Below are 24,403 nucleotides of genomic sequence, written 5' to 3'. Positions count from 1 at the left end.
CCGGAAAAATTGGGTATCAGTCACTTGATTGTTCCGTTTTCTTCCAAAACTACATTTTCCCCAAAACCATTGATTTTGGTCAGTAAACCACTGAACCGGCCGGTTAATCATTCGAATGGTTTTGACCATTTTTCAATTTTCTTTATTTTTTTGTCAGAACAGGTCAGCCATTCGGGTCAAACGGTTGAACTGTTCGAACTGGTAACCGAACCCCTGACCGATTCGATCACCGATTCATTTTTAAAAACCATGATTTCTTCATTCGGTCATCTAATTACCATTTTTGTTTTCTCTTTATTTTTTCATTCAGTTATCTAATTACATGTACACCATTTATTCATTCAGCTGCCATCTTATTTCCATGATCTAGTTTGTCTTTTCATTTAGTTTCCTTCTTTATCATTTTTTATTTCCTTCATGCATGGAACACTTCATACTCCAGTCATTGTCACCTAACTAGGTAAATGTTTAATGTTTTGCATATTTCTGCCAATTGCATTAGAACCACATTTGACCCTAGAATTTGTCAACTCTCATTTTTTCTCAGAATATTAATAAACTCATAACATTCATCTAGTTGACATATCTAGTATTTACATTCTTAGGTCAATTAGTTTTCTTTGTCCATTGGCCTTTTAGTTGATCATACTTTTTTTTTTTTTTGCATTAGTTTTTATCATGCATTCGTTTTATCAAACTCATACACCCAGGTTCTTGCATTTTGTTTTTTATCATTTTTATGTAAATACCCATTCAGTACCAACCCCTTTTCATGTCAGCATACATCATCTATCATTCACTTTTTTATAAAAGAAATTCTCTAGCCAATTTATGAATAAGTAATATTGTCTGTAATGTTTTGCTTTTTAGATTGTTAAAAAGATATGGTATAAGAAGAGTTTTGGCCAATCAAAGTCCATCCATGAATTTTGATTAATAACACATGATTGGATACCATATTTATGATTTCAATTGACTGGTCAGAAATTTTTTAGATATCATAGCCAAACCCTTTTAGTTTTTACTGTGATTGACGATGTCTTAGCCTGTATTTGGTTTTTAGTTTTTAATATCTGTTATGTAAGATCTCTCTATTTATCTATCTATCTCTAAGTCATCTATTATTAGATCCAAAGATATAATATTATATCTAGTTTTTATTAATAATATTTGTTTTTTATTGTTAACATGGAGGGTATTGAAGATGTATACTTTGGATTTTGATGAAGATTTTGGACATCATAGAGTGAAATGATTTTTTGTTGGTTTTTGGACTATCCATTATGAATCTATGATTTGAAAGTGACAGCTGTATATATAAACATTTTATGATAAATTTGTTTTATATGAAAATGGTTTATTTGGTTAAATATTATAATTATTTGAGTTTTCTAATTGAATATATAATATGCATTTGATTTAAAGGGCATGATGAAATTAATATTTATTGATACAGTACCATTATATAATAAGCAACATCTTTTTTGTTGCTTCATTTTTATTATTTTTTAGCATGCATGTATGAATATGTTTAGACATTTAATGGCACTTGTAAATGCCACTAAATCCTAAATGAATAGAATGATTAAGACTTTTTAGTGGCAATTATAAATGCCACTATACAGATAAATATTTTATGACATTTAATAATGTTGCTTTTATGGTACCCTTATAGTGGCACTTATAATTGCCACTATAGCGGTTGCTATTTAGTGGCAGCATTACGAATTGCCACTAAATGTGCCAATAAATGCCATTATTAAACTGTCACTAAAGGATGAATAAAATGTCACTAAAAATGGTTTTTATGGACGTTTATATAAGTGCCACAAAAATTTGGATAAACGCCACTGAAAGTAAGTTTTATTGGCATTTATTTAAGTGCCACTAAAAATAAGATAAACGTCACTAAAACTTTTACCAACTCAGATATCCACGGTGTAATTTATAAACGCCGCAATAGCCTTTAGTGGAGTTTTTATCTATCTTTAACGGCATTTTCAAATGCCGCTAAAAATCAATTTTTTTTGTAGTGATTATTTGCGTTGCATAACCCTTATGCAAAATTTTAGTTACATAGTGATTGCAGTTTAAGTTCATCATTTATTAACTTTGCTTATATTCATTCAATTTTACAAAGTCTAATTCATCATTATTTCATATTTTCAAATTGTAGTCTCATTAGAATGTTAGCTTGTGCACCATTTCTTCATTCGGTCATCTAATTACCATTTTTGTTTTTTCTCTTTTTTTCATTCAGTTATCTAATTACATGTACACCATTTATTCATTCAGCTGCCATCTTATTTCCATGATCTAGTGTGTCTTTTCATTTAGTTTCCTTTTATATCATTTTTTTTTTCCTTCATGCATGGAACACTTCATACCCCAGTCATTGTCACCTAACTAGGTAAGTGTTTAATGTCATAGATAGCAGTTTTGCATATTTCTGCCAATTGCATTAGATCCACATTTAACCCTAGAATTTGTCAATTCTCATTTTTTTCTCAGAATATTAATAAACTCATATAGCATTTATCTAGTTAACCAGGCGCATACATTGTACCTTGGTCCCCAGACCCTAAGAATTTCATTCTCATTCAGTAATAAGTCACTAAAAAAACAATTGTTTTTCTTGAAAAATTTTGAATTTTTCTAAATTCCTATTTCCCTAAAAATTTAGTAATGACTCCATCCACTCTATACTCCATTCCGTCTCCCTTTGAGTCGGATAGCCACAACTAGCATCATGTATGGATTAGTGGGTTCTATATCAGTACCAAGTCGGTTGTCGATATCATGGTTAGGGGTTGGTTGAGTATGTTTATTCGATCCAGTGGGAGTTGATCTCCCAGTGTGGTAGAATCAAGGGGTAGGGCATTTCCATTACTAAGTGGTGGTGGGCACTTAGGGTTGGTTGTGAATTTCGTGGATGAGGTTGTGTTTGGTTGCAGTGCAAATTTATTTGCACTAGTACAAATGTATGGGAGTGCAAATGTAAAACATGCAAATTCTTATTTAATTTTATTTTGGATTTTACTTTATTCTGCTCCATATCTTAATTTACTTCATTTGTATTGCAATCAAATAAAATAAGATAAAATTTAAAACAAAAATAAATTTGCACTGTCATAATTTTACATCAGTACAAATTTATTTATATTACAACCAAACACAGCGTAAGGAGAAACTATTGTCTCCTTCTCTGTTTTAGGCTTTGTTGAGGGCATTCAGCATTCGGGTCACCAACATCTCACGATGTATCAACATCCTGGAAACGGATGGATTTTCCAACATGAAAAAGCATAAATGAATTGTTCCTGAAATAGGATCATCCAGAAATATATAAAATGTCATAAATGTTCCTTTTTTTCCTTGGAAACCTCTAAGCATTATTCCCGTTGGAACGCATGCCACAAGACTTTCTATTTGAAATGATTGCTCCTGCTTTTTGGCTTTCTCATGAGGCTCAGCTTGGAAGAAGGAGAGCAAATACAATACAAATAGATATAAAATAATACATGGAGTCTAAGATTTTAAAAACTGGATTGGACATGAAACCGTTTTTGAGATCGGTTCTTGGGTTGAATAGTTTGACCATCTGATTTGAATGAACAGTCTGTTCTGATTCAACAGGTTAACAATTTGACTACCTAAATTAATGAATCACTGACCAAATCAACGATTTTTAGCCTAAAGTGATTTTATGATAAAATAGAATCGATTGCCTGGCTGATTTTCAAAACCATGCTTTCTCATATGCACCCTATAATAGAGTTTTACAAAAATATCAAATGAACACCAACGACTTCCCTCAAGATTAACATATCATTAATTAATTACCTGAAGTCAAGTCAAACCATGATTCTTGACAATGGTATGATATCCATAGATAAAGAACTCTAAATAAATTAAACTGCTGAAAAAGAAATTTTTGCGTGCTCTGCTTTGAATTACAACCAACCATGTACTGAAATGAACGAAAATTTAATAGGGGAAGTAAAAAGTAAAACTAATGAAACTAAAAGGACTGAGAACCATATTCCTGCTTCAGTCAAAGTAACAATCCTTCTCTGTTCAGCTATAAAATCACCGAGTTTAAATGAGTAGATCAAATTCAAATGCACTCAAATCTAGCACTAACCCAGTAAACAAAAGAATAATGGTAAAACTGGATGCTTCCAAATAGGGTTGTCAATGGATTGGATCATAGTTTTTAAAATCGGACTGAAAAAACTGGGAACTGGTTAGGTGATCGATTTTGGTTTTCTTCAAAATTAGGAATTTGCCCAAAACCGTTGATTTTGGTCAGCAAACCGCTAACCCAAGTGATTAACCGTTCGAACGGTTTTGACCATTTTTTTTATTTTTTTTGTCAGAACGGGCCAAACGGTCAGTTTGAACTTCGACCCAGTAACGGGACCCCTGACCAGTTCGGTCTCTGGGTCGTTTTTTAAAAACCATGAACTGGATATTTATCAAATCCGGTCCAGATGTTGCCTTAATATAGTTATGTTATTTTTATTATTATTTTATTATTTTATTATTTTATTTTAATTATATATAAACTTTTATAGTTTTAGTTCATGTAATTAAGAAATTTTTATTAATAATTTCCTACTTTAATAAATAAATTAATGGAAATGAGAGAAGAAAGGGAGAGGGGCCTTCTAAGGTGGCAATTTGAGACAAATTGGAGATGCTAGGAATGAATTCGAAATTTTTTTGTCCCAAACCAATAGCAATCTGCCACACCAATCTGTTTCCCTCACTTCAAAATTAAAGTGATTTTTTAAATGATGTGGCAGACTGCTATTGGTTTTTTCTGTCCCCGAGGACAGACAATGCGAGCTTGCTAGGAATGTTCCATTAGGATAAAGGAGAAAGCAAAGGCCTGCTGATGTGGCAAATTTTGTTTTAGAATATGTATAGTGATAAAATGATTTATCACAACTGGTATCTATCATATTGTTAGAGTCTTAATGATAAATAAACGTAATCAATAAATTAAATAGATTATGTAACATCTTTAAGATAATTGATTGAAATCTTGATAGTAAATATTAGTAAACCATAAACTTGTAAGAAAACATGATGTTTGCTATTTTTTTTTTTATTGACGTGCTAATTGACAATTGACAGAACACGATTCCACTTTCATTTTCACACCGCTTTTGGTTGAAGGCAAAACATGCTACCATATTTTAGTGGTGAATCAGCTTCGTGAGGTTGCAAATGTCCTTTATTGGTTTGGTTTGTTCCAACTTTAACAAGAGAGGCCCAAACCCACAACTAAAACTTACATCTAGCCCATGGACATAAAAATTGAAGGTCTCCAACTCCAAGCATTAAAAACCTATCCTTGCCTTGCGCTTGCATTTGTGTCAAGTGTCAACCCTTTTGAGGATAGACAACAAGCCTCTCCATTGCAAATCTGCAATGTAGGCAAATGGACTTACAATTTCGATCAGGCCCGAGCCTGAATTCTCTGGCCCCGCCAATTGTACAGATTGTTTGGTTTGAGCTTTTCCAATGATCCTTGTCATAAGAGCTAGCCCACCCAAGCTTACTTATCGTCTCCATTTGTGATTGTCTACTGAATCCCAACCTGGTTTAACTCTGCTGGCAGGCTTTTGCGTTCCCCGCAGTCCTAACACTAACAAACCTCACTCATCATGTGATTCAACAGTTTACATTTTGTTCCTTTTGCTGGAAATAAATGAAGAAAATTATTTATATACCTCCCCACGGGTTTATTTATTCACTTACCACCCCACTTTAGTTTGGGTTTGAGTGAGTTATGTGTTTCACTTTGTAATGATAAGTGTCATTGTGAAAATTCCTCTAAAAGACCTAATTTTTTTCCCAGTTGAGGAAAGAATAGGAAGTTGAAAACAAATGTAGGAAAAAAATAAAATAAAAGTGAGTTGATAAAACTGTATTTAATGTTTAAAAACGAGGGTATTTTTGTCAATTTTAAAATCTATATTTTGAAAGTAAATTTTAATACTTTTATCGCTGGAAACACTTTGATAAAATACTTATTTTTATTTAGTTTTTTTTCGTTAACAAAACCCTACTTGTGTGTGTGTTCAATTAACAAACCCCTAAGGGGAGGGAGTATAGTAGGTAAACCTACGGGTGGTATAAGTAATTTATCTGGGCCCAAAATACTTCAAGCCCAGCCTGGATAAAAATAAAATCTATGAAGCCTGAAAAGTATAATAATCAGTATCAGAAAAGTGATGATCAATCAGCTGCTATTCATCAAAATTCATAGGTTGAGTGGTCAAAGCTCTTCCAGTAATCATACCTTTCCAGCATTAGACCTTCCCCCATTATTTAAATTTATAAACCTGGAAGTCCAACCAGGGGTGTCAACTGGACTGGATTTGATCCTATCCAATCCAGTCCTGTGAGTCCATTACAAATGGACAGGGTCCAATCCAATCCAATGAATATCTTGGACAATTTTTGATCGATCCAATTCAATGTCTGGACCATCTAATCTATTCAAATTTATTTTAATTTAGATTAGTTTTAATCTAAACTTGGTCCATTTACACCTATGGTTCCGTTTGTTTGCGACGTGACGTCGAATCGGGGTATTTATGTACTCAGGTTCACATTTGCGAGTGTTTGTTTGAAACATAAAAAAGTAATGATTAGTAGAGCAAAAATATATTTTCTGACACTTTTGTACTCTGAGAAGAGAGAATTACTGTACCTATTTTTTTATACAATTTTGTGTTCTTTTGATAATTAACTTTTTGAACAAAATTAATGCATTGGAGTATAAAGATAATTGGAGCATTTAATGATGGGCCCACACTTTTGCACCGACTTCGAGCAAACAAAATGAATGCAAAAACGATTTCAAATGTGAACTGTGTTTGCATTAATGAATCGAAAAATGAGTAAATATGTAATGTACATATTTGTATTTGCATTGTAACCAAACGCAACCTATATTCTTATCTTCTATCAATGAACCAGATATTGGTTCAATCCAATCCAATCCAACATAAATTTATTATAGACGAACCTGCTCCAATCCAATCCAATAATACTTTAGACCATTAAGTCTGGACTGGTCCAATCCAAAACTTGTCCATTGACACCCTACTCACAAGTGCTAAGCCCAACTTGGCCTGATCCACGATCAATGACACATTAAAAAGGATGAAAATCACCATAATACACTGTATCATACCTATCCCATTCTGTGTTTCTTAATCATTTTATCACTTGATAACAAAAATAAAAGATTTTTTTTTATTTATATTCTCTCTTTATGACTTACCTATGGCTTCGTAGGAATGTAGGATCATGATTTTCAAAATCCCAAAAGAACAATTATTAATTAAATAAAGTGATCATAAAATCTAAAATAAAAGAAAAAAACATATTTTAACATTTTGGGTTCCTCGACAATCAATAGAAAGACGACCAGATGTCTAAAAAGCTATTTCGCAAATCACAGGTAGTGGGGCAGGAGTTCACATCTGCGCCTCATAATGCCCCACAGGGCATCCCACCGTGTATGAGACTCGATGATGTTGAACACAAAGAGTAATTACTAACTAGTGCCCATATCTATTTCGTGGGGTGCAGATCTGAACTCGTGGAGCAGAGGTTGAACACAAAGAGTAATTACTAACTAGTGTCCATATCTATTGGACTCTGGATCTCCTGCCCACGGAAACTCTGCCCACGTCTAACCACATTACATTGCAGCTACACATGGAGAACATCTCATATTCCATATTTTTCTTTTATTGAATAAAATAGAAAAAGTTTTTTTTATGTTTCTGAATCTCTGATGCGTTCTCATTGCGTCCACATGGCACCAATGTGAACCAATTGTTACATGCCACGTGTACTATGCAGCAGGAGAGAGAGAGAGAACTGAAGAACTACTTTGCAGTATCCAACAAAACTTCTCATTAAAACAAACCCACAAAAAAATGAGGGGGAGCAAAGAGCAAAGCAATATACAGCTCACAAAAGCGTGAAGGCTGAGAGAGACCGGTAATGCATTCCAATCCAATGGCTTCAAATATCTTACAACTGAAAAAACAAAAAACTCACAACCAGTGGTAATAAACTAATAAATAATAATAATAAAAGTAAAGCTGAAAAGGCATCACCATTCACCATACCAGAAAAGGGGAAAATTAACAGTATTTCAAAATTATGGTACACTTATTTTAAGATGGGCTTTGATTAGTGCTTGTGTTTATTGCTTCCTTCCTTCCTTCCATCCATGATGGAATTACATGAAAATCTGCAGACTCTCATTGAGAGAGCGTGGACTTTACATGATAGAATCACCGATGAAATCGAGAACAGTTGTACCAGTCTGCGAGGTTTCTGTTCACAACATGGTTACTATGGTGGTCTTGCAGTTGCAGAAGCCCCAGTGGTTGTGAAGCAGAAATTGATTGCCACCAGAGATGCACTGAAGGTGGTCGAGAACATGCTCATGTTCTTACAGGTAACATACCCTCCTGTTCCTCTTCAGTATTGCTTTTTCGCCTTTGTCAACCTTGATGTTTGGCTCTATTGTCTTCTTTCAGACGCTCTATCCGATTCATCTTATGTTGGGATTCTTCCTATGAATCAACTTTCTCGTTTCTTTCGCCAATTTCCGGCAAATTGTTATTTTTCCAATGCAAATGTTTGTTTCTTGTTTTGAATTTGATCATTGTTTTTCGTTTGAGTGGAAGGGTATGAAATCCAGACAGAGGAGTTCTTTGTACTTTGTCTCACTTGGTGCATAACAGAGATACCGAGTCTCTGAAATTGGTCTCTTAGGGGGTCTTTCCATGTTTCTGTTTGTGTCCTGCTCTTGTTGCCTCCGGAGTCGGTCCAAAAATTTGTGGGATTCTATAGAAATAATAGAATCCAGGCACGAGAATCGGAATCTGAGGCTGTCTTAGATAGTCTGATTCAACCCCTTTTTTTGGCTAGGCGTCTGAATCGACAAGTTGAAAAAATAGAGATTCAGAGACTCGTGAAAAAGAAAAAGAAAAAGAAAAAAAAAACTTGGAGAAATGGGTTTCTGACTAGAAATTCTAACACTCTACAGCTACAGAAAAAGCATAATAAATGTGAAAACTAAGGGCTTGAATTCATAAGCTATAGGATAAAATGGTGATAGACAAACACATGGTTGTTGGATCATGATTGACCATATAAGAAGCTTGAATTATGCTTTTGGTTTCATAACATTGTCAACTAATTACTGGGTACTATACAACAGAGATTGCAATCACGACAGAAAGAAGATCGACGTGTTGCTTTTACAAGATTGGAAGAAAGCAGACTGTCCCTCATCAAAAGAGCAACAGAGCACCCGGGAAAACCACTGGATGTAATCCAAGAAATGCTTGCACTTTTTGGAGATGAAAACAGCACCTTCCATTGGAATACGATTACCTCCTCTACTAGAAAAGGCAAACCTACCGTTGAAAGATGCGAAACAAGATCAGGGATTGCCAGTTACTTTATCTCTTGGGTTCATATTTTATTAAACCCATGGAAGTGGAAGAAGGCTGCCAGATTTGGAGTAAGATTCCTTTTTCTCACAACTACCATCCTCTGGATAACCCGTTTACATCAAACCAGGCAACAGGTCAGTTGTTCTTGGAAGAAGAGGGACTATTTCATTGCGGATTCTGCAGAAATGAAGAAATGGGTTTCCTACCAAGAAATCTCCAACAGGCCCCTGGATGTTTTCCACGGGAGGGGTTGAAGTTTATCAGCTCAGTTTGATCATAAACAGTTAAATTCTTTACAGGTGGAGCTGGCTTATTCCTTTCTCAACCACATTTAGTATCAGCACTTTGGTCGAGATGGTTTTTGAAAGTGACATATCATATTAGTCTTGGTTTGAAGAAATTCTCGAAGTATATGTTCGATGCAATCTTTCAAAGAAACTGAGAAGGATTTGAGATACTTCCCTGTTGGCCACTGCCTGTATTGACCTTAAGATATTCATGGATGTTGGGTGGTTGCATTTAGACTGTATCGGTGTTAAAGGCAATTTGTATGTAAAATTTGGGCCTGTTTTTTCTTATATTTCTTTTCACAGTTTTGGCGAGAAAAATGCGTCCTAAGATTTCTAGTTTATTAGAATACAAGTTACAAGGTTCTGTGGTTTTTACTCTTAACTATCTAATGAGAACAGATTGTGCATCTTTTCATGCTTATCACTTAGGCTATGGTCAAAGCTACTTTTCCTCTTGCAACATAGCATGTTCTGAGCATGATATTTTTTTTGGTAAGCAATATAAGCATGAAAGTTTCAAACCATGGTGGATATTTACAGAGGCAATTCATCCATCCTGTACAACCAAATGAATGTGAAAACCTGGGGAATTATGACAGAAAACATCCAAAAAACGTAATCAGAGAGGGGCAAAACAAAACAAAAGAACTGCATATATATCATGTAAGTGTAAACCCTATGCCAATATCTTGTTAATTTGTGGTAGAGAAATTACATAGAAATTTGAGGATTTGTCCCATGACATATCAAAACTACACAGCACGGATTTGCATACAGCTTTGTCAAATATGATCGATCACCTATGCCCCTGGCCAACAACACATCCAAATGCTTCACATGACCACCATTGGGAGAATTTCCTTCTAATTAACAGTGAAATATTACTATATTTCCTCTTCCAACAAAAGGAATCCCCCTGCAGGTGTGGGACTACTGCAATAAAAGTGATCCCAAAGGCAACCTGAAAGTAAGCATGACAACTGCAACCAAAGAAGCATTCCCTAACTCCACTTATGCGCTTCAATTTGAGAAACTTCTTTGCAAAGGTAAAACTAGTTATCAGAGCTTGGATCAGAATATTTGATTTCTTCCCTTCAGAGCCCTCTAAATCCTCACCAGATTGGCTCCCTTGGTTACTCAAACAGATTTTCTGGGGAAACAAAGTGATCCACGTCATGAACTTCTACAATGTTAACAAATGCAAGAACTTCTTCAACGACTTTATACTTCTTGCCATGGTAACCAGCCAGTCTCATTGCAACAACAATGCAGCCTTATTCCAAGTTCCAACCATGAAATTGCAACATCTTTTTCTGCCTACTACTGTGGTTGTACAGTCAACATAAATACTCAACTCACCCTCAATCCCAACTATTTGGGTCAGCAAGGGGTTGTACCATAAATATATATAATATTTGGAGATCTTAGGAGGTTTAAATGTTCCAGCTATCAGGTTTCAACAGACCCATCTAAAACAAGCTTAATGCTTTGGGCTTTGGCCACCTGACAAGCCATCAAGACCAGTGATAGGGCCCCACAGGCTTCTTGTATATAAAAAGCAGTCCTCAAAAAGACATTCTATGGATCTGTTTATGTTGTTTTTCGTCATCATCTACATAGTTTTTAGGGATGTTTTCTCATATGAATGATTTTGTCTTGTAAAATGAAAATAAATTCCACAATCCACATCCAAAGTTTTTTTTTAACAAAACAAAATCATTCATATTGGTGAAAACTCTCTTTATTGTCAAAGTTAGGAAACCTTAAGAAACAATTACATATCTTAAGAAGTCTTTGTAAGATCTTAAAAACATTTTTTCTCTTTTAATTTTATAAGTCAATACTCTCTTCTAAGTTGTAATAAGTAAATGGGATACCCTGTACTTTGGGCCTACTGCCACTTTGGTTCTTGAACTTTAAAATGCGACAATTTAGTACCCAAACTTTCAAAACATGTCAATCTACCTGTCGTTAGGTGTTATTTTAAAAGACACAAATGTCCTTCGAGTATCATTAATTTTCTTTATCAACCATCTAAGCTTTGACAAAAAATGAACAGTCCCAAATCCTTGCCTCTTCTATTCAAGAAAGTTGGGGTCACCAAAATGCCCACTAAGACGTGACCCCAACTTTCTTGAATAGAAGAGAAAAGGATCTGGGACTGTTCATTTTTTGTCAACTATTGGATGGTTAATAAAGAAAATTAGATGACACTCGAAGGGCATTTGTGTCTTCTCAAATAACATTTAATGGCTGATTAACGGTAGATATTGGATTGCCGTGTTTTAAAGTTTGGGGACCAAAGTGGCACTAGGCCCAAAGTACAAGGTATTAATCGGGAATTTCCCCTAAGTAAATATTCTACATTATGAGTCTATAAATAAGGCAAAAACTTTCGTTAGAGAATTAGTGAATAAAATACATTTTACATTGGTTTTGCTTCTTCTTTTTTATGCAGACTCCAAACAATTTTGAAATTATAATCTCAAAGAACCATTCAACCTAAAAACTTAAGCTGTTAGGTGAGGTCTTTGAATAGGTTTTTATTCTCTAACATGCCCCCTCATGCAAAAGCCCATCGGGCTTGAAGTGTGGACAAGCAAAGGCCCACCCATACCTTGTGCTTGAATTTAATTAACCATAAATGGACAAGACAAGGATCAAACACTAGACCACTTGGTCAAACATGCTCTAATACCATCTCAAGGAACTGTTCAACCTACAAATTTAAGCTGTTAGGTGAGGTCCTTGAATAGGTTTTTATTCTCTAACATTGAGTCCTTTATGGTATTAGGTGCAAATTCCTAATAAACTATGTAGGTATTGACTCTTAAAGAAGCCTAAAGTGGCGTTTGATAGCACTTTTCAGACCACTGAATATGAAAATGTTGCTTTTCAAACACCACCTTTATTTGATGTTGCATTAGAAATGTGATCTGAAATGTTTTTTCATATCTGAAATTTTAAGACTCAGGCCCATCACTTAATGCACTCAGACATGTTTCAGACGTGGCCTAAAGTCAAAAATACCCCTACCCCATTCAACATCTCTCTCTCTCTCTTCTCTTCATACCACCGTCGCTACAACTCTCAGCAGCGGCTCTCTTTCTCTCCTATCTTCCTGCCACCGCCATCGTTGCTGCAACTTGCAACGGCAATAGTTCGGTGAGTAATAATAATAATAGACTATTTTTACTAATTATTAATCATTTTAATATTTTTACTAAACATTAATTATGTTTATTAATTTTACTTGTGTTATTTATTAATTATGAATTATTTTTATTAACTAGTAATTTTTAATTATTTCATTAATTTTTAAAAATTATTTTAATTTTTAAAAATTATTTTAATTTTTACTTGTGTAAATTATTAATTATTTTAATGTTTTTATAGTCATTAATTATTTTTTTTTAATTTTAATAGTTTAATTTATTATTTTTTATTTGTATTGTTTCAATATTATTTTGAAGTTGAAAATTATTTTTTATGAGATAATGCAAATTAAACTCAACATTTCCAAATAGTATGTTTTAAGGGTAAAATAGTAAAATCAGTGAATTTCATATGATAAAGGATTGATCCGACACAAACGAACTTATAGATTCAGAGCCTCTAAAAAGTATGAAAAACACATATGCTTCTTTTTAGATTTCAGACAAAATATCTTTTTAACTTTTCAAATCTGAAATTTTAGATTTATCAAATGCCACCTAAGTACTGAATTCTAAGTTATTTTATCCTATATGGTTCTATTTGGGATCTGATTTTGCTTTGTCCCAGTGCATCATATTTTCATTTCAACATTTTGTATCTTGTCCTACACAGTTGACTGCCAAAGAAGGCAAATGCACTTGATGCTTTAAAAAGAAAATATATGCAGCTACAAAAATTTCTCTTTATGCATGCATATGTCCGTGGAGTTGAGAATAAATTACTTTTTCCACTCTAACTTTCTTCCACCCAAAATGTGTAATTATTTTCAACATATCTAAGTTTGGAGGGATACATTCATCTAATTCCTAATAAGATATCATGAGTAGGAATTTAGGGGAATGTTTTTTGAAGCATGATTTTGCTATCCTGTGGGATCTTCACCTCTTTGTAAGGGAAGGAACAAAAGAGCTTCTGAAAAGAAAGCACTCTCCCTCTTATCAGAGAAAAAGAGTCTTGATCTTGTCCATCTATTGAGTTTTGGCCGAAAAGAAGTCCAAGGGTGTGACCCACAATGAGATTCATGCGAGTTCTACAGAAATACAGTCTTCTCTATCTTCACCACTGACCATTTATCATGTTATAGACTCACCGGGAAATGGACAATCAAGTTCAATTAGCTCAAAGAACCTGATAATAAAGCACCATCGTTGGTATTCCTGTAGCTTCGGCTGCCACCTTAAAAGTATGTAAGGTTATGTCCGGTAGAGGGTATATGCAAACTTATTCCATGGGAAGATATCTACTATTTGAATTTCAGACTTGTAAGTAGGTTTGTAGAAAAAGCTATCTCAGTGCCTTTACTTGGTCAATTGTATTAGGTTAGATGTTAGTAATGAACTCTACTTTCTCTCAAATTAGATATAGTAGGAAGCCAACTATTCTCAAAGTTTGCCAACTCTTTTCCTTAAAATTCTAATACTTCACCAACAAAGGAATGCATTAGTTTGACCTAGCAATCGGGTTCGGGTTGGGTCAAGGAATTTCAGGTTGATTTTGGGTTGGGTTGTCAAGTGCTAGACCCTAACCCTAAATATTCGGGTTAGGGTTGACCCATGGGTCAATTCGGGTCATCCCAAAAAATAATTGAAATATAAAAAATAAAGAAAAATTACATAAAATATCAAAATTAAAAGAATTAACCTTGAAATTCTAAATATAAAATAAAAACTTGAACATTTAACAATTTAAAGAGTAAACAATAAAAAGTAAAGACTAAATAGAAAAAATTAAAGAGTGGAAACTTCTAACAATACATAAATAATTCCAATTAGACTTGACAATCGGGTCAACGAATTGATCCATGACCAAATCCAACCCAGTTTTTTCGGGTTGGGTCGGATTGGGTTCACGGGTTGGGTCAACTTTTTGCCAGGTCTAATATTAGTCCATTGTTTCCTCACTTTCAGATTGGCTATAAGAAGCAGAAATTCTAGAAACTTATATTGAAGAACCCAAGCTGGTTCTCTACGTTCTCGAGTGCAGTTTTAACCATGTTAAAGCCCTTCATTTTTGCAATTGCTACCTCGTCGATTTGGAAATATTTCAGGGATACGAACCCATTCCAATCGTCTCTCCCCATCATTACGAAGCTTCATCGGATTTCTTTAGGGTTTTGATGGAAATGACAAAATAGGATATGGATATCATGTGAATGGCATCGTTGAGCTTTCCGTGCAGGTCCTAAATCTTCCATAGAACAGCTTCGATCTCCTAGATCGGTCTTCATTTTCCATTTCATGAGGAAGCGAGAAAAAAAAATGAAGAGCAGTATCTGGCAATTTCTTAAGCTCCCCTCTTCTTCTAGAATTGGAAAGAAGAAATGACGAAAAGGATTTGGAGCAAACTTTGGGGCACCACCTACTTCTACAGCAACTTGGTTGCGCGAGCTATCTTTTCAGTCTTTCTTTTACATGCTTTTAGGCTTTTAGCGCGAGACTCAAGCTGATGAATCATCGCCTTTGGGTGGGTGTTTGGTACAGTCGTAGCCTGTTGGATTGATCAATACAAATTTGTATTATAGAGATTTCTTTTATATCTTAAAGCTTAGGAGTTGATATTAGTATTTGGGAAGCTCTATATATACAATATTTGAATTTAACTTTTATGACATGTAAAAAACGTAAACAAGTGTATTAGTTTTGAATGCAAGGATTGTAACCCTGTTTTAAATTGAGGCCATGTTAGGGAGTGATTAAGTTAAAAATAAGTGCTTATTGAATAAGTGTTTAAAAACAAGTGTTTATTCGAATAAGCACTTATATGCATTTGGCACCTAATTTTTTCAAGTGCTTATTTTTTAAAATAATCACTTATATTATATTGGGCGTTTGATAGTCCTTTTCTCTAATAAGCACTTAAACAAGCATTTGTGACTATTTTGTCCTTCATTTTTTTCAAATTTTCACAATATACCCTTTGAAAGCACTTTTGTTAAATTACTTTTATAAAAACATTTTTGTGAAAGCACCTTTATGAAAATACTTTTATAAAAGTACTTTTAAGAAAGTACCCTTACAAAAGTACTTTTGTGAAAGTACTTTTATGAAAGCAAAAGTGCTTTCATAAAAGTACTTTCATAAGTGTTTTTATAAAAGTGCTTTCATAAAAGTACTTTCTTAAAAGTGCTTTCGTAAAAGTACTTTTATAAAGTGCTTTCATAAGAGTGATTTCACAAAAGTGCTTTCGTAAAAGTAATTTTATAAAAGTGTTTTTGTAAAATGCTTTTATAAAAGTACTTTTGTAAAAGTGCTTTCATAAAAGTACTTTTATAAAAGTGTTTTCATAAAAGTACTTTTATAAAATTCAATTAGGGATAATTTTATAAGTGGTATTTTAAAATTCAACTAGGGATAATTTTGGAAGAAAAAAATTTGAATAAGTGCTTATTGTATAAGCACTTAAAAAAAGCTGAAAATTTGGGCTTAAAAAATAAGTCCTTATTTTTAAAATAAGCACTTATTTTGGGGTTATTTCCCAAATACTAATAAGTGCTTAATGGCCCAAATAAGCACTTATTTTGAATAAACACTCCCAAACATGGCCTGAGTTGAATATGGTTTTGGTTCAGTAATCTAGGAATCCTAAATTTAGATTTATCCAAGACTAACATCTATACCCTTGAATGGGGTACAAAGTCCTAATAAGAGATATGCATGCCTCTCTTATTTAAAAAACATGTTTGCTAAGATTCGAACTTAAGTCCTAATCCTTGCACCACTATGTGACTAACGTCTTAAGCCACAACGCTATCATGCAACTTGTAATATCAAATAAAATAAAATGATTGTTATTAACTTTATTATTAACAAGCAACCTAAATAAATAATATATATTTATGTTCGAAAAGAAAAAGTTAAAATAAAAAATAACATTAAAAAATAGTATTTTATAAACATTAATAGAATAAACAATCTATCAAATTTACATTTATATCAAAAATTGTTTTTTATTCTCAATAAATTTATACAAATAAAAATATTAATAATAGAATAATTATTTTAGTACTTAAAAATCATAAATTTGTACATTATATGTATATCAAAATTTTAATATATTTTTTATAAATTATTCGTTGATATTTTAATTTAAACTAAAAAGTAACAGTTTTTAGTATTTATAAAAAAACGTTTACAAAATATTCAAGAATATAATATTAAATTGAATTTATCAAATTCATTAATTTAAATTTATATAAAAACTGATATGTTATTTCAGAAATATTATAGAAATAAAAATGGTAATAATGGAATTGTTACTTTAGTAATTAAAAACTATCAATTTCATATGATATGTATCTTAGAAATTTTAATAATTTTGATATATTTTCAGTTAAGATTAAAGTAAAAATGTGATGATAATAATATATGTAGAAAAATTATGAATTTCATATGATAATAATTTTGATATTATCAAGTATTTTAAAATTTAATATTTAATTGAATTTTTTGTCAATGTTGAAAAGTAAAAATAGAAAATAATTGCTATAGTAATTAAAATATAATAATTGCATATGTTTTGTGTTTTAGATTTACAGAATTTAACATAACAATGGTTTTGTCCATGTTTTATTTTGTAAAAACTATATAATATGAGTGTTGAACTCTTGATTGATAGATTATCAACAAAATTGTATGATATTTATGTATCTTGATATATTAAAATATATTTCTTTATCATTAAAATATACATTTTTATGAATTTATATTTGATTTGTGGCTATTTTGACTTTGAAAGTTTGTGTAATTGATGTATTTATGAAATTTGTATTATTTTCCTAGTGTATTCATGTATTTTCATATCTTTCGTCCATATCCATGCATTTCCAAAGAGTATCCATATACATGTCTGTATCTAAACTGTCTAATACCAGTACCTTAATCCTTGTTTTGAGGTTAAAATAGTTTTAAGTAATGTCATGATGGCTAGTTAGGTCGAGAGTTCAAATGAAAGCAACAAAATGCCAGGATTTTCAAGAAGCTATATATTGATGAATTTAATCAAAGATCGAGTCAAGAATGTGATTAACAAGAAGGCTCCGCTAAATCGACCAAGGCTCCATTTAGTTGTATACAAACCGGGATACAATACAATGAAAAAAGAGTATGGAAAACAAACTAATTAATTGTGGGAATGGTGCCCAGACGATCCCAGTTTATTGCAAACGGTGATTTTGAGCTTTTGGCCAGCCTCACAGTGAGCCCCAACACCACAGTAGTAATAGTGATCCCCTGGTTCAGTGAGTTCCAAGATCGTTGGTCCGGCGAAATGCATTGCAGTCACATTGTTTTGAGTGCAGGCTTTAAAATCTTTTTGACTCACCTCTAACACATCGTGCACACCTGTCCTGTACAAGAAAACTGCAACTCTACCTTCAATACAAGGGTTAATTGTATGTCTAAATCATGTCTATATTTCTCAACTGGACTGTTCAGGTTTGCTTTGCCATTGAATCTCATTTTCTATGAAAATTGCTAATTTTTTCTTCATTGTAAGTGCAACCAAAAAACAGAGTATAGTAGATGACGAAGAAGAATGATGAAGAGAGAGAGTTGTGAAAAAACTTACCCAGTTTGTCGCCAACGCCGAAGGTTCTTGGTTTGGCCCAATCTTGATAAAAAGTTGTGTTGTCTGGAATTCCCCATCCAAAGCTTCCTCCAACAACGTGAATAAATGTACTTGATGATGGGCTCATTAGGATACACCCCATTACTGCGAAAAGAAACAAGTAAATTTGGGTTTTTGCCATTTTTTCTATTTAATATTCTTTTCCCTGCTCTAGGGGTGGGTCCTCATTGTCAAAGGAGAGCAAATTAAGATGGGGTTTCCTTTATCACATAGTAGAAGAAGGGGACAATTGCCTTGATACTCTTCAATCTATATATAGAGAGAGAGTAGTGCTGCCACCCCACATTATGTAAACCATGATTAACATCAACATCTTAATTGCCTTATTGCCAAATTTTGGTTACTTCTTGTGGATTTGCTATCTTATCGGAGAAAGGAGAAACTTTTTGCATTTTGAACTGGTGAAAGAGTAGTTATTAGTTGAGATTTTAGTTAAATCTGTGGCAACCTTTTTTGTTGTCTATTTTTGAGTAAAAAATTCAGGGTGGATGACTCAGCCACGCCTTTTGTTTTGTTGAAAATTTTTTAATGTTAAATGAGGTGGTTTGAACATTCATCTTGAAAAAGAGCCAAGATGGAGTGAAATAGATCTCATTTTTTAGGATTAAGAGAATATTTTTTCCTATTTTTCAACCATCTCCAGTCACCATCCAAATTGTTGGTTGATAGGGTCACAAGCAAAACCTCTCTCTCAAACATGCTAAGAATTGAAGTTAAAATGTACATTAAATCTATGATATCAGAAGAAAAGATTCAGAAAGAGCTTTGACCAATCAGAGCCCCCCGTGAATTATGATCAATACCAATGGATTGGTCACCTCTTTTATTGTACCAGTTGATTGAACATAAGTTTTTCTATATCATGTCTTTCCTAGTGTATGTAGAGTTTTTGCTTCCAAGGGATCCTATTGCATTTAAGACAAGTATTTTCCAAAAATGCATGAATATAAGCAATTATGCAATCATGAATACATGTGTTTATATATGTATTAATAATTTTAGGTTTTAGGGTAAATTGTTGAAGCCTCCCCTAAAGTTTTTGACTGTTGATAAAATCGCCCCATAAATTTGGTAATTGCAATCACCTTCCTTAAACTTTTTGACACAGTTGCAAGTAGACCCCCACTTTGTTAGAATCAATTAGCAAGAGGCATAGGAATGTTTGAAATACCCATGCAATTATTATTGAGTGTGGTTTCTACAAAAAGAAAACAATAACAACTAGAAGAAAAATGGAATTTAAAGTTGCATCTCTACCTTTGAGTGATTGATATGAAGGGAAAATTTGAAAATAAATCAATTTTAGAAAAGGGATTAGAAGGGTTTGGGCTAGTGATTCATATGAAGAGAAAATTTGAAAAATAAACATTTTGGTGAAAAGTCACCGCATGGGTATTTTAGACATTTTCATACATCTTTTTAGAAGATTTTAACAAAGGGGACCTACTTGCAATTATGTTACAAGGTTCAGGGGAGGTGATTGCAACTATCAAACTTCAAGAAAGGTTTCAACAACAACAAAAAACTTCAAGAGAGATTTCAGCAATTTACCCTAAGTTTTAAGGCAAATTTTAGGGAATGTTTGATAACATGGTTGATTGTGTTTTTGAAAACAAAATCAACTATAACATTAGCAAACTTGTGTCTTTTTTAATGTAGCATTGTTTTTGCTTTCAAAAACAAAAGGGACCATATGGTTGAACGTGTCCTCACCGGCATACCAGTCTTAAGAAATAATAAATATTTTAGCAAAATGAGGTAAATAAGTAAGCCAATCGAATCTCAACCCCAAGGATTAAAATATCGATATGGTATGTCTAATATGGGGCGTATCATATCGGTATTGAAAGGAACCAATATGTGATACACTACAACTGGTACAATACATGTCTTATGCATATTGACATGATATATATTAGTGTCGCTCAGTATCACACTATATCGGCCGATACATGCCTATACACACTGATATTTGTGCGCATCTCTTGAACTGCTATGCCACCATGTAACTTGTGATATCATGTGAAATAAAATAAATTTTATTAACTTCATTATTAGCATGCAATCTAAACACATACTATATGTTAATCTTTAAGAATTTCAACTTAAAATTAAAAAATTAATATTAAAAAATAGTATTTTATAAACATTAATATAATAAACAATCTATCAAAATTATATCAATAATTGTTTTTTACTCTAAATAAATTTATACAAATAAAAATATTAATCATTGAATAATTATTTTAGTACTTAAATTTCTTAAATTTGTACCTGATATGTATTTTAAAGTGTTAATATATTTTTATAAATTATTCATTGATATGTTAACCTACACTAATAAATAACATATTTATTATTTACAAAAATAAAAAAAAAATTGTTTACAAAAATATTCGAGAATATAATATTAAATTGAATTTATCAAATTCACTAATTTACATTTATATCAAAAATGATTTCTTATTTCAAAAAAAAATATAGAAATAAGAATTTTAATAATGGAATCATTATTTTAGTAATAAAAAATTATGAATTTGCTTATGATATGTACCTTAGAGGTTTTAATAATTTTGATATATTTTCAATTAAGATTATATATTTTTATAGATTATCTACTAGTATTTTAATTTACATTTTATAATAATATATATTGCATATCAAACATTTCAAAATTAAATATTTAATTGACTCTTTTGTTAATGTTGAAAAGTAAAAATAGTAAAATAGAAAATAATTGATATAGTAATTAAAATATAATAATTGCATATGTTTTGTGTCTTGGACTCTTGATTGATGGATTATCAACAAAATTGTATGATATTTATGTATTTTGTTATATTAATCTTAATATATTTCTTCATATATTTATCATTAAAATATACATTTTTATATATTTATACTTTATTTGTGGTTATTTTGACTTTAAAGTTAGTGCAATTGATGTATTTACAAAGTTTTTATGCATTTTTTAGTGTATCCATGTGTTTCTATATCTTTTGTTTGTATTTATGCATTTCCAAAATGTATATGTATCCATATCCATATTCAAACTATCTGGTGGGGGGAAGACCCACATTACTACATTTTTTACCCAATCTCCACTTATTAGCTATATAAATGATAGCTTTAACAAAAATATTCGGGGGTCATTGCCATTAGATTTGTTCAGGGAACAAGCTTAAGCTTTGGGCTTGGCTTAACATTGTTTTGAATTCAGGCTTTAGGCCGGATTTATTCAAACTTTGGCAAAAGCTAATCTCACTAGGCTATGAGCTGATAATTGACCATGAGTAAGGTTGTTAATCAATCAGTTTGGAGTTGGCCTCATCTAAATCAAAATCAATTTGGACAAATTAGAAGGACTAACAAGACATATTGAATTGGATCAATCTATACTTAATGGTCCAAAGTATTTATTGGATTGGATTGGACCTGGTTCATCTGTAATGAATTTATATTGAATTGGGTCAGATTGCACAACATCTGATCCATTGATAAAAGATAAGAATACATGCATCAATGGATCAGATTTCGATTGGAACAAATCCAAATTAAAAACAATTTGATAAGATTGGACAGTCTAGATGTTGAACTAAAGCAGTCCAACATAATCCAAATTCATCGGATTGAATTGGATCTTGTCCATTTGTAATGAATTTATATTGGACAGGATCAGATTGAACCAAATCCGGTCCAATTGATAGCCATACGTAAATCTAATTAGTAATTACCATTTAAATCGCAACATAAACACCATAAGGTCCATAACCAAAAAAAAAAAGAATATTACATATGTAAAACAGAATTTTATTAGACTGAGATGGGGTTAAATCTATATACTAGGGGAGGGCCCTGTTTCAGAGGGGTTGGAATTGCAATATTGCTATTTGCTACATCAAAAAAGACAATGGTTTTTTAATAAGAAACTTGAAATTATAAGTACCCAAGTCTTGAAACTTATATAAAGACTTAAAAGAGATAATCATGTGCTCATTTTTTAAATATTATTTCAGCAAAGTATCTCATATAAAAGAATACGGTCATATAGTGACAATTCTAAGTTCTACTTCATAGTTGTCCTTTGTTTTACATCGAGAACTCCTAGTTGACACGAACAATAGGACCGTTCGGCCCGAGAACCGTCCAGGCAACCGGTTCTGTTTTACCCCAAACCCGACCCCTGGCCAAAAATCATTGAATTAGTCAATGACCCGTTGACCTAGGTGGTCAACCCGTTACAACAGTTTTTGGCCATTTTTTATTTTTTTACTTTTGTTATCAAAACGGGCCATCCATTCAAACCGGACGGCCAAATCATCGACCTGGAAACCGGTGGCCAGAACAGTTCCATTTCCAGGTCATTTTTTCTAGATGCCAATAATTAAACAAAATAACTTTGTAGTCATAGTCATGGGAAGGGTGGACATTGCAAGGAATTCCAGAACCTTGAAAGATAAATCTAAAGTGACCTTAAACACACACACAAAAAAAAAATTGGTAGTAAATGCACCAAACTGGAAAAACCAAGGAAAAAAATCAGAAAATCGAGTCCAAAGTTCCACTTTGAGACGGAGCTAAACATACATGCAATCAAAGAAAGAGAAAAGGTAGATCATCTTATAAGAAAATTAAAAAAACACCCAAAGAAAAAACAAAAAGGAATAAATAAAATTGTGGTAAACCCTAGACCGTTTTGGAGGATCTTGAAGAAGAAGACCAAACACAAAAAAAAAAAAGAAGAAAATGAAAAAAAGGGAACATACCGCACATACTCAAATAAAGCCAACAGTATAAGAAACCTTTGAATAGTAAAAATCGAAAAGCACAAATAACCATGATTTTCGAACTGCCATTGACCCAAACGGACGTACATTTCGGCCTGGGAACCATCCAGGCAACCAGTTCTGTTTTACCCCAATTTTGGTCCTTGGCTAAAAATCATTGAATCGAACGACCCATTGAACCGGGCGGTCGAACTGTTGACCCATTCAATGGTTTTTGACGGTTTTTTTAATTGGGAACCATCTAGGCAACTAGTTCCATTTTATCCCAATTCCGGTCCCTGGCCAAAAACCGTTGAATTGGTCAATGACCCATTGACCCAAGCAGTCGAACCATTGACCCTTTGACCCATTCAATGGTTTTTGCCATTTTTTATTTTTTTTTTAATTTTTGTTGTCAAAATGGGTTGTTCGTTCGAACCGGACGGTCAAACCGTCGACCCAAAAACCGCTGGCCAGAATAGTTTCATTTTCGGGTCGTATGAGTCACACACTCGAATGACATAACACGTACGATACTGCTTAATGGACCTCACACACTTAATTTTTTGCTTGTAATTTTTGTTGTCAAAATGGGCCATTCATTCGAACCTGATGATCGAACTACCTTTTTTTTTAATTGGGAACCGTCTAGGCAACCGGTTCCGTTTTACCCCAATCCCAGTCCCTGGCCAAAAACCATTGAATTGGTCAACGACCCTTGACCCGAGCAGACGAACCGTTGACCCATTTAATGGTTTTTGGCTATTTTTTTTATTTTGTTGTCAAAACGGGCCGTCTGTCCATTTGAATCAGATGGTCTAATCGTCGACTTGAAAACCAGTGGCCAAAACTGTTCAATTTTCGGGTCATATGAGTCACACACTTGAATGACATAACACGTATGATACTGCTTAATGGACCTCACACACTCAATTTTTTCCTATAATTTTTGTTGTCAGAACAGATCATTCGTTCGAAATAGACGATCAAACCGTTAACTCGA

At 32.9% G+C, this 24,403-nt stretch overlaps 1 protein-coding gene across 1 annotated transcript; it reads left to right on the top strand.

Annotated features, from left to right (window-relative positions):
* The first annotated feature begins 8,171 nt into the window (after positions 1–8,171).
* On the top strand, positions 8,172–10,214 carry LOC104600305 (plastid division protein PDV1-like). Its single transcript, XM_010263182.3, has 2 exons — positions 8,172–8,497; positions 9,266–10,214. The coding sequence occupies exons 1-2, from the start codon at positions 8,267–8,269 to the stop codon at positions 9,755–9,757; spliced, it is 723 nt and encodes a 240-aa protein (XP_010261484.1). The 5' UTR covers positions 8,172–8,266; the 3' UTR covers positions 9,758–10,214.
* The last annotated feature ends 14,189 nt before the right edge of the window (positions 10,215–24,403 follow it).

The sequence above is a fragment of the Nelumbo nucifera genome, chromosome 1 (assembly GCF_055504915.1).
Source record: "Nelumbo nucifera cultivar China Antique chromosome 1, China Antique-T2T, whole genome shotgun sequence".
In the NCBI taxonomy this organism is placed as follows: domain Eukaryota; kingdom Viridiplantae; phylum Streptophyta; class Magnoliopsida; order Proteales; family Nelumbonaceae; genus Nelumbo; species Nelumbo nucifera.
Note: the sequence above shows the minus strand (reverse complement) of the source record. Positions and strands in the feature narration are given on the sequence as shown.

Bases quoted from the DNA above. Each gene is read 5' to 3' on its own strand.
- LOC104600305 (XM_010263182.3), top strand. From the start codon at position 8,267: ATGATGGAATTACATGAAAATCTGCAGACTCTCATTGAGAGAGCGTGG. The intron at 8,498-9,265 runs GTAACATACCCT...ACTATACAACAG, and splicing joins ACATGCTCATGTTCTTACAG to AGATTGCAATCACGACAGAA.